General features: G+C 45.2%; 1 protein-coding gene across 1 annotated transcript; it reads right to left on the bottom strand.

Annotated features, from left to right (window-relative positions):
* Positions 1-2,128: 2,128 nt before the first annotated feature.
* Positions 2,129-6,413, bottom strand: LOC102192278 (ras-related protein Rab-7L1-like). Its single transcript, XM_005750807.1, has 5 exons — positions 6,052-6,413; positions 4,551-4,622; positions 3,897-4,078; positions 3,643-3,764; positions 2,129-2,258 (listed from the first exon to the last, which is right to left on the bottom strand). Exons 1-5 carry the CDS (start codon positions 6,167-6,169, stop codon positions 2,129-2,131), a joined length of 624 nt encoding a protein of 207 aa, XP_005750864.1. The 5' UTR covers positions 6,170-6,413.
* Positions 6,414-12,040: the final 5,627 nt, after the last annotated feature.

The following is a 12,040-nucleotide window of genomic DNA, read 5'->3' as shown; positions in this document are numbered from 1 at the left end:
TATAGAAGCTTCCAGGGTTTCTGTTTTCTGCATGTAAAAGATGCATGATGGATCCAACCATGTTTCAACACTTTTCAGCAGTTTCCTTTTATTTCTGGTTGTCGTCTAAACATGCCTGCGATGCAGCTTTTCAGCGGCAACAACAATAACTCTGGACCCAGTCCACTCCTTTTATGCAGGGGAGGCGTGATGAGCTGATTGAGCTCAGGTGTATCAGCTGCAGCCGCCCCACGCCCCGTCACACTGGATGTTTTCTGAGCTCTGTTTAAAAGTGAACCAAAGAGTGCTGGCGATGGAGTCAGTTAGGTTGTCCTGCAGCTGATGGGACATTTTTTGCAGTAGCTTAAAGTTGAAATACTTTAACCTGCATGAATTCAGATGTTATCAATGTTCATCTGGGAAATTTACATTGACTTTATGCATAAATTCAGATGGACTAAAACAGCGTGAGGTGGTGAGGGTCTCTTTGAAGCTGAAGTAGTTTATTGATCACGTGGCTGTGGTTTCCTGATATTACTCACTGCAATTGTTTGGGGGATTAAAGTAATTTTACCAAAGCTTAATATGACCATTTTATGAACCTGCTCCAAATCCAAGCTAAGAATTTCTCAGGTTTCTCTGGCTCTCACTGAAACAAATGACACCCTGGGAGGATAAGCCTGATTATCTTTACTTTACTTAGTTGGGTAATCATAAGATGGTATTTGACTTTTTAGCATGTTTATTAATCAGATCTAGAAAAACAGTCCGAAGGCCTTCTTTGAAAAATGTTTCTGTGCTACAACTGGATACAAATGCAGATGACATCAGGTCAGGCAAAAGGAAATACACAAAGCATGCTGGTTATCCTGGAAACCCCCAGAAAGTCCAAATAAGCTCAAAGGAATCAACCTGAGGCACTGAGAAACAGAAGGGAAACACAGGAGGGAAACAGACAGAGGCAGGAAGTAAACAAACTGAAACGCAGAGGGAAGGTAACTGCCAGAGTAAAACAGGAAATGAAACAAGGCGACAACCTGAAAAATAAAAGAAGCTAAAAACTGTCAGCAAGAGTAAAAGTGTAAAAATTCAAAGCAGAATTTCTCGCAGCAGGACGGAGCTCCCGTGCATGTCCCACTGATGCTGTGCAGCACCCACTCACACATGCCTCGCCGCCAGCACGGGGACGCCACGTGTCGGGACGACTCAGCGTGATGGGAGATGATGGACGGCTGCACCGAGCACGCTCTGCACCTCGTTCTCTCACGATACACTCGCCTTCCATGTGTTCCTTCTGGTCCCCACGCCTACGCTGAACGCCACCTTTCCGTGTTCAGCCTCTGCTTCGCATTGCTTACCTGGGTGGCACATCTGCTGATTCCCAAACACGAATTTAACCTTTTCAGTTTAAAAGGTTTGAACCAGACCTTTTCTTTTGTTAGCTCGTGTGCCTCTGCTGGAGGCTGGAGGTGTGTGTCATTCATTATTTAGTATGTCATCATCATTTCACTTCTTTTCTTCGACTTCTTTTACTCTCCAGAGGTTTAGTCAAAGATCAGGTTTGGGTCCCCACCCAGGACTCTCAAACTCATGTGGATCAGGACTGACGAAGGTGAAATGAATTAAGTTAATTGACGAAGGTGTTTAATATGAATGTATGTGAGTGTTTCTGGAGCTTCAATCTCTTAGTTTCCTTCTCTGGGCACCTTGGATGTAGGTGAAGTTGTGGCAGAAGCCTCGACTGTGTTTCTGCTGTGTGAGGCTGGTTTGTTCTCATCAGGGTGCAGCGTACAAACCGCTAAACACGCTAAGGTCATGTGCTGTGTGTTTGAAAAGCTTTTCCTGTTCACCATTGTCTCCAGCACCTTTCCTGTGCTCCCCACTCGGCGTCACGTCATCGGACCTTTAACGTGTCTCACCTGTTTCTGATCACAGCAGTGAAACATATACCTGTGTTTGTCCTTAGTGTTGCTTCTCGCTTTAGGCGAGAAGGATCTTTATTTGAACTTGGTTTAATTTACACCTTTAGCTCAAAATGAAACTATTAGAGGTGGGAGAGCCAGAATCAGCTCCGAGACAGTTCACAGTCCTACACTTCACGTGCACATGAAGAGTACTTCCTGCTGTGCTCCGAGTGATGCTCGTGGTTTCAGCAGCAGCCTCGTTCTCCTCCTGAGCTTCTGTTGAACTCTGAGTCCGGGTGAGGATAAACTCGGACTTCAGGTCTGTGAATCGGGTCCATAGTGGACTGAACCGACAGAATCTCCTGCACCAGCATCCTGAAACGCCACAGATTTCACAGCTTTAATTATGTGTTTTCCTGATTGATCAGATTGAATTTTCTGTTTAATACTCTTTTTCTCTCTTGCTTTAGATCTTAGATCTTTGTGTCAAAGGAAAGACGGCCTGGATACCTCGATAATGTTCAAAAACATCTCAGCTGTTTCCAGCCAAAACCACCAAAACCTGCGAGACGATGACCTGGTCAGAAACTCTTTGAGCTGCTCGCTCTGAGCTTCAGTAATTTCAATGATCGGAGAAAACAAGCTGTTGCAGGACGTCCCTCCAACATTCAGAGCATCATCTTTAAAGAATAAAGCCGTCGTTCCATTTAAACCAGGGAAGCAAATATGAAGTTGTTAGCTATTTAAAAGCTAGCAGACAGCTAGCAGTTACAGCTGGCTGTGTCAGTGAAAGAGGCCACGCCCCTAATAATACAAACTGGTGAGTTATAGAAACGCCCCCTCCCCCACAGGTGTTATTGAGGAGGAGGACCTCAGAGGAGCTACAGACATGGCTACGTTCACACTGCAGGCGAAAGCGCATCAAATCCGATTTTTTTGACCCTACGCGACCCATATCCGATCATGGTGTGACAAATCCGATATTTCCAAATCCGACCTGGGTCACTTTCGTATGTGGTCCTGAATCCGATACATATCTAATGTTTTAGAGAGCGACTGCTGTTTGATGGTCACGTCGCATTAAATCCGTCTTTTACGTCACTGACACAAGACAGACGCCAATTATCAGCGCCGGAGAAGACATCGCGAACGCTTCCTGTCCATCCAGTGAAACTGTTGGGAAGACAACGTAAACATTTTATTTGTACTGTATAACCTGCAGATTCTGACAGAAATCTGCAGCTATCCTCTAAAACAGCAATAAGGATCATTATTAGGTTATTTACATTATTATGTAAATAACAAAATAACTTAAAGCAAAAATTGGGAAACATGAGGTCCGAAGTCTTTATATTAAGGTCATCAGTCAAACATACTGTTGCTCTGGGTCTAAACAGAGCGCGCTGTGTGTAACGTCTTCTTTTGCGCATGCGGCCGCTTTGAGCGTTCACACTAGAGCGCGTTTGCTGTCGCATTTTATTTGTAGTGTGAACAAGCAGACAAAAAAATCAGATTTGATCAAAAAATCTGAATTGAGCATTAAGACCTGCAGAGTGAACGTAGCCTGACTCTTCAGGTTGATTCCAGCTTCAGCAGGTGCTAACATAAGCTAATTTCCTTCTTGCATGTTACATTTTATTGAATAAAACTGCACATAACACAAAACTGAGATGTGGGATTCTACTGGATTGGTCCAGGTTTAACTCTAAATTCCTAAAAATGAATTCTCTGAGCTCTGCCTCTGATGTTCTCTTCCTACCTCGTGGCTTCTCCAACGTTCTTGTTGTCTTTGACTGAAGTCTCCATCCATGTAATGAAGCCGTGGGCTTTGCTGAACTTGTCGATGGTGTCTGCAGAGACAGCCCTGTGAGCGAGGTCGCACTGCAAACAGACCGAAGCAGAAAGACTGAGTTTATAGTCAGGTGACTCACTGCATGTTAGCAGCCTGTGCTCATTAGCCTGAACCTCAAAGCTTCCTGGTGGATCCTTCATTAGCTGGATGCACTCAATCACCTTGTTAGCAACTAGGATGCAGGGGATGGAGTCTCCGTTGGGCAGCATGGCCTTATTGTCCAGGTCCTCTTTCCAGTGGCGACAGCTGGAGAAACTGGAGGAACTGGTGACATCAAACATCACCACACAGCCCAGCGCCCCTTTATAGTAGATCCTGGTCATGGATATGAAACGCTCTTGGCCTGAAGAGACAAGGCAAAGGTCAGTGTGTCACCAATGCATCCATCCATCCATAACCCAGTCAATAATGCAGAGGCGTTAGATATTTTGAATTTAATTTTTATTTTATTTTGAACTATTTTTAATTGCTTTCAGTTTTCTTCCTGTCTGAAAATGTTCAGTTTAGTTTTTTTGTTTCATTATTTGTTTGAGTGTATTGTTGTTAAACAGATTGAAGATGTTCAGTTCAAACACAGCCCTTTATGTCAGGTAGACAAAGCAGTTTCTAAACAGGTGCACCAAAGCCTCCAGAAGCTTGTAGAGCACACTGACTCAAACTTCAAACGTTTGCTGTTGTTCTACCTGCACACCGTGTCATGTCTGCTGGTTTTAATCTTTTTCTCAAGTCGAGTTTTTGTTTTATGTCATTTAACCAGTCTTAGCATCAGCTGACCCACTAAGGCTAAAAAAGCTGAAGCCAAACTTTCTTTGTACCTGCGATGTCCCAGAGTTGCAGTCGAACTTTCTCTTTATCCGACCAGTGCAGCAGCTTAACGGAGAAATCCACTGCAGAAGGAAACAGTCTGTTTTAGAGACGCAGCAAGAGAGAAATGAAACGCCACTGAAGGCACATCTACACAGGAAAATAGGAAAATAAACTCAAAGTTTCACTTTGCTTCTTCTGAAGTGAAACCTCTGTGAAATTATTCATTAAGCGCAAAGAAGTGAGAGCTGGTTTCGTCCAGCTGAACCTGCACTCATTCTCAGTTGCTTCCAGGTATGTATAAACATTGAAATTAACAACGTGTCTCATCCTGTAATTATTCATTCAGTATTTTGTACACCTGGGGTCTGAATCAAGTGACTAATCCCCAGTTTCTAATCGTGCAAACAGATTGAAGGCTGTGAAATAATCAGTGATCTCCTCTTCATTTGATTCAACTCGTGCAGAGAGACTGTGAACCTCATTATTTCCTGGAGCTTTGGTTTAAAAGGAGGAGCGCTCCTGATGTGATGGGTTCAAATGTAGCTGTAGAGACCGGCGGACTGAAGTCACCAGTCAAAGCAAACCAAAGGACAAAGTCTGAAAATCAACTCCAGCTATTTGTGTAAGAAACAAAGTTTTAGATCATAAAGTTAAAAACAGCCGAGGTCCTGAGATGAAAAATACATTTTGACCTGACAGTGGTGCTAGAGGACAAGTTACAGAGCTCCTTCAACAAAGAGAGAGCAGATTTCTCCTGTTTTGGCTTCCTGTTAAATCCAGAATTCAAAATCCTGCTCCTCACATACGAGGTCTTAAATAATCAGGCCCCATCTTATCTTAATGACCTTGTAGTACCATATCACCCTATTAGAGCACTTGGCTCTCGCTCTGTAGGCCTACTTGTTGTTCCTAGAGTATTTAAAAGTAGAATGGGAGGCAGAGCCTTCAGTTTTCAGGCCCCTCTTCTGTGGAACCAGCTTCCAGTTTGGGAGACATATATAAGTTGAAATTAATTAAATTAAAAACCCACTTTGTGTGTGTATAATAAATATAAGGTCCCTTGAGGAACGGTTTAAAGGGAACTCCCACAGTAAGCAAATTTCCTTGAATAACACGACTTCTCTGAAAAATTTCTAATTCAGGAAGAGGTGAAGGGAACGAGACAATTGTGGTGGGACAGATAAACGTTAAGATCTTTTACAGTCCAGATTAAGTCATGATCTGGTGTAACATGAGCCCAAAGCAGGAGCTGTGCGACAGTCTGATGGTTTTGTTTTCTCAGTCAGGACCAAAGTGGTGGATCCACTTTTATATTCCATCTGTCTTCAGATTTTACATGAACATCAGTCTGCTCCTCTACGATATAAAAACCAGTTTCAGGTTAGTGCCTGCTATTTCTAACATGACTTCTGAAGTTTTCTGATGACCATGCAAAGTCTCAGGGCACCCAAACACACCACGCAGACCCTGCCAATGTTTCAAAGACTCAAAAGAGTAAAGCAGCCCTACCTCCCACCGTCATCTTGTAGGTCTTGTTGAACTGTCCGCTGACGTAGCGATGAACAAAGGAAGACTTGCCGACGTTTCCATCACCGACAATGAGAATTTTCAGAAGGTGCTCCGTCATCGCTGTCCTCCGTCACGCAACAGCAGGTGACAGACCTCAGCACGGAGAGCTCAAAGTTCACACCTCTGCTCAGGAAACACCGTTTATGAGCCAGACACACATTTTACTCACCTCTAACTAAACAACACCACACATACATGTTCTGTGTCTTTAAATTACACCACATTCGAATCTGCCCAGCCTCAAACCCAGAGAGGGGCCAGGCTTACACCTCAAAGCTAACTGTCCAACAGTGCTGCCAGAGTCGGTGTTTCAACACTCTGCTCTTTCCTGACAGGAAGTTGCTGCAGGCCATAAATATGAATCAGACACATAAACCACGCCTTTGTGGACGGCGGGCTGTTAGTGACTTCTGTTGGTTTCTGTTGGTTTCATGGCAGTCTGTGATTACCTGGCCGCAGGTAATCACAGCTGTGTTAAGAGTGGGTCTCCTAATCGGAAGGTTGGTGGTTCAATCCCCGGCTGCTCCAGTCTGCATGCCAAATATCCCTGAGCAGGATACCAACCCAAGCTGCTCTCTGATGCGTCTCAGAGCCAAACCACCAACCCCCATTTAGACCCCGGTTCCTACAACATGTGTCAAGAACTATTGATCAATGGTTTGATAATAAATCAAATCCGTTTGATAGATTCCTGTTTTTGATTAGATTAGTGCTGGAGTGCCTCAGGGTTCTGTGCTGGGACCAGTACTGATTGCTGTTCTTGTGACACAGCATTTTTATCCATCATTGTCTTTTTTAAACAGTAAGAATACTTGAGCCTGTTTGCTTTTTAAATCTGTAACTAATTTTACTTCAGGAAAAGTTGTGATTAGTTTGGGGGGCTAAACAAAGATGATTTGTTTTTTCAATCACATTAACTTTTGTTTATGTCTAAGTTGTAAGAAATGATTGGGTTTATATTTTAGCACGACGCCAGTGTCCGGCAGCCTCGCCTCTGTCAGTGCGCCCCAGGGCGGCTGTGGCTACAATGTAGCTGCCATCACCAGTGTGTGAATGTGTGTGTGAATGGGTGCATGCAGTGTAAAGCACTTTGGGGTCCATAGGGACTACGTAAAGCGATATACAAATACAGACCATTTACCATTTACTTCATATTATTAGAAAACACTGCATTTTCTTCCATATTCAAACTGAATGCACTCGGTTACGTTTTTCCTCTGTTGTTGATGCTGTCCCAGCTTTACACAGGACACATAGAGCAACAGTAGACGTAGAACCTGCCCATCGTCTCATCAGCATGTTTCATGCTTCAGCCTGTTTTCAGCAGAAAGTCAAACCTCTCTCATTGGCTGCTTTCTTTTTCACAGGATCCAGCATCGGTGAGGATCTAGCTGACCTGCTGGCAGGAACAATGAAACATTACTGCCAAGGAAAACTACACAGGCTGCGGCATTTCAAAATACAGATGTACTAAAGAGCAGAGCATTGACTGAGAAATGTTACTAACATCAGAGGAATCAGGCTGTGCATCGTAACCAAAGCTGCAGAGTAAACGTGAACCATCAGGACACTTTCATGGAGGCTTCACTGTCCCCACCATCATCTTGGTGATGCAGGGAGAGTTTATCTGCTTTTACTTTGTGGTTCTTCCTTCTCCACCCTCGTCCTGCTGCATCTCCTCTTCATCTTCATCTTCCTGTCTCTGGGCCTTGTGGAGTCGAGTTTGACAGTTATTGGTGGGTGCAGTCGCCATGAAGCAGACTCATCTCTGTGACTCCGTCAGTGTGTTTCCAGCCTTTGTCTTTATCCCAGCAGCAGAAGCAACACAGGGACTTTTTAAGGTTTTGTGTTTAAAACGCTCAGATTGTCTGTGGTGTGGGAGGGTTTCTGTGTTTTTAGCTACAGATGTTTTCATCTGTAACGGATGCTGTATGTGACCTGTTCAGGGTTAGGGTTTGTAGAGTTTCAGGTGTAATTCTTTGAAGGCTCTGATCCTCCCAGCAGGTGTTTGGCTGAATGATGTTTCAGGTGTTCAAACCAGCAGCTCCCACAAAACAGCCGAGCTGCGGATCGACACGGAGGAATCCACGGTGGATCCTGAACGTGACGGATACAAACGGACTGGTCCTTGATTTAGTAATGGAGGCAGGTGAGTGTGGTGTCATTGGACACGTACAACAAAATGATGGGTGCTCCACGGCAACTGTGCAGGAATTAAATATAAATAATGAGACGGCAGAATAAAGGACAGACAGGAGAAATACATCTAAAACAACAGAAAGGCACTCATGGGAGAACAAAGTGAAGGAGGTGTACAAAGGTCTGAGTCTGTGTGTGAGTGACCTGACTGACCTGAGGGCAGCGGGTCAGACAGGTGGTGGACAGGGTGCCTGGCTTACCTGAGACAGGAGGATCTGGCAATGACCTCTAGGGGTGTCAGAGGGCAGCCGGTGATGTTTTGGCGGGTCAGTGACCCTCTGTGCAGGCTTCCTGTTGCCAGTATTAGCCTCTGAGTACCAAACACCAGGCAGGAGGAGAGCACGCTCAGTTTGTGTTGTTGTGTGAAAGCAGTGCTACACACAGAAACTTAACACAACATGTACCAGGTCTGCTCACACGATCTGCTCACACCATCAGCTGGGATCCAGCAGGTTTCCATCCATGTGACAAACTCTGATTTCTGAAGTAAGCCAACACCAGCTGATTAAATGTGTGTTCTTGACTCTGCATGAGATCTCTGAGTCCTCACAGTAGAACGACTCTCCACTAGGGATGGGTACCGGTGTCCGGTGCCATTCTGACATAAACGGTAGTAACCAGACTGAAAAGCAGCGCACATTTCGGTGCTTTTTTTTCCTGAGATGTCATACACTTTGGATTCTAGCCAATCATTTTACGTTTCCCAGGATAGTAGGCGGGTCCAGGTACGTCCGTTCTTTTAGAGCAGAGCTACAGATTAAAAATGCCCAAGGCGAACTTCAAACCTCGAATCTGAGGAAACACCTGGCGACGCATAGCGTTTTGTTAAAAGCCGAGAAATGCGCCGTATTTGATAGCTTGCTGCGAGACCTCACACCGAGCACATCTACTGCGGGTGTGGTGCCTGTTATCGACCCGGAGTTAGCAACATCCCCCAAAAACCCGAAGAGGAGAGTCCTGGCCCCTAGCCCTGCCAGTGTAGCAGAAATGATGAAGATGATGATGCAGCAGCAGCCGTTCTTCTCTGCGTGAGTAGCTTAATGTTGTTCGTGTGTAATTTAGTTGAGTAGGCTAACCACGTTATTACATTAATGCATGTAAGGTGAACTAGCAAACACCATCGTAGCTACATGCGGCTGTCTTCTTGTTTGATGGCAGATACTCCCTTCACCCTGGACAAAAAGGTTAAAATGACCAAAGAAAAAGTGGGAAACAGTTAAACATGAGAGGTTTTGGATAAAGTTTGTGTTTTTTCCATTGTTTAAGCACTGCTTCCAGCCAAGAGTGATACCATATATGCCCCATAGCTGCAGAAAAGGCACACATTGTTATCTTTTTACAAAAAATTTTACAAAAAACCAGCTGAACATGAGAGGTTTTTGGACCAATTTTGTGTTCTCCATTCTTTAAGCACCGTTTGAGCACCGGCACCGTTTCAAAAGTACCGGTTTGGTACTGGTATCGGATAAAACCTAAACGATACCCATCCCTACTCTCCACCTCTGATAGGTCTTCTGGTTAAACCTGGGTTCGGGTCTCTTAGCACTCACAGTTGGCCTGGAGGGCGTGGCACAGGTGGGCGGGTCGCAGTTACTCCTTGAAGGTCATCAGCAGAAACACTCGGCAGAATCTCAGCAGTCGCTCTGATGATTCATTTCTCTTCTGGCTGGGCTTCATTTTCCTCAAACCGGGCACAAGCAGGCAGCAGGTACACCGACAGACCCGACTCTGCTGCTTTATTCAGCTTCAGCGTGATTAGTTGTAGAAAAACAGAATCAGGAGTTCATCTGTGCCAAACCTCCTCGATATGATCGACTCCACCTTCTCCAACTGCAGACGTGCGAACATCTGCTGCGCAGCACACAGCTGATGTGCTTTCTTTGTCTGTGTGAACTTCAATCTGGAGTCTGTGGCTGTCATGTGGCGCCTTCTAGTGGTCACAGTGACAAACTACAGCTCAGTGCATTTCCCCAAACAGCTCAAACACACAGCAGCGTCAAACACACAGTCCCACTCACACTCAGCCAAAATCGTGGGCACCACACCCACCACATCAAAAACTCCACCCACTTCACCGGCCCAGAGACTCCGCCTGGATCCAGATGAAACCACAGTGCTGTGGTCTGACGCTTGCATGCTGAGGCAGTGGAGACGGTCAGAGAGCGACCACAACAAGACCCCTGCTTAGAAAACAGAAGCTTCACCCCGATCACACCTGCACACTGTTACACCACCTTACCTCCATATTTAAATACAACCAGGGCAGTCACAAACAGACGGGTGTGCCGTGGGCCCCCCGGTGTGGCCGCTTGGAGCCAACCTTTACATGGAGGAGGTGGAAACTAAGGCTCCTGGCTCTTTCAAAGGGACAGCACCTGGACGCCACCTGGCTCAAAAGTAGAATCAGAATGTTTGCTGTTAGCAAGCAATGCAGCAGCGTCTCTGTGGTCACACAGCAGGGCGGTCCTTCAGTCAGCCTGAGCTTCATCGTGGTGTAAACACTGCTATGGATCAATACATTTATTGACTAGTAATGATGGGAAAACGGCGCTCAGCTCTCATTTTACCCGCTGAGTTCTTGGTGTACCTGAAGGCTGACTATATGACGATGGCGCGCTGACACAGAGCTCACACCGAAGCTTGTGTGGGAACTCCACCCACATCTTTACTCCCTCGCATTCACACCTGACGCAGTCTTAGACACGATTGTTTTTGTGTCTACTCATCCAGCTTTAAACTCTATTACCCTTCCAGGACCTGAAGTGAAGCGCTGCAGCCAAACCATCTGTTCTCTGATTGGATTGTTACATTTGTGATTGACATGACACTGACCTATCAGGTGAAAGGAAGAAAAATCGGGTCAGAATTTGTACTTTCAAATTGGAACTGACACACAGCGAGGGCGACATGAGCGCACAGTTTCACACACACACCTTAACAAAAAAATGTGCGTCAGTAATTTTTACAAACACACAGATTCTCATGTATATGTAACACCTACTCAGTATAGCTAGGCTAGGCTTACAGACTAGATTTGAGAGGAGTAAAATAAATTTGAGAGAACTGAATGTTGAACAGTTGGCAGGTTTATTACGACATTACAATGTTGCAATGAACCAGTGTGAATAACAGAGACAACAGGATACGGTGAGTTCAACAGATCCTCCAAAGAACGATCCGTGTGGAAGAAAGTGGTTCTGGATTATCTGACATAATCCACAGACACACAAACACACACACAGACAGACATACAGACACACAAACACACACACACACACAGACACACACAGACACACAGACACACACACAGACACACAGACAGACATATACACACAGACACACAAACACACAGACACACAGACAGACACACAAACACACACACACACAGACAGACATATACACACAGACACACAAACACACACACACACACACACAGACACACACACAGACAGACAGACACACAGACAGACACACAGACATATACACACAGACACACAGACATATACACACAGACACACAAACACACAGACACACAGACACACACACACACAGACACACACACAGACACACAGACACACACAGACACACACAGACGCACACACAGACGCACACACAGACACACACACAGACACACAGACACACACAGATCCTCGCAGGCTGTCTTCATCAGTCTGCGTCGATCTTTCTAAGTGTCACTCTGGGTATTGTCAGGTTCTACCAGAGGCAAACA

This window comes from Pundamilia nyererei, unplaced genomic scaffold (genome assembly GCF_000239375.1).
Source record: "Pundamilia nyererei isolate P.nyererei 1_Seehausen unplaced genomic scaffold, PunNye1.0 scaffold00288, whole genome shotgun sequence".
In the NCBI taxonomy this organism is placed as follows: domain Eukaryota; kingdom Metazoa; phylum Chordata; class Actinopteri; order Cichliformes; family Cichlidae; genus Pundamilia; species Pundamilia nyererei.
The sequence above is the reverse complement of the archived record's forward strand: the minus strand, read 5'-3'. Positions and strand labels throughout refer to the sequence as shown.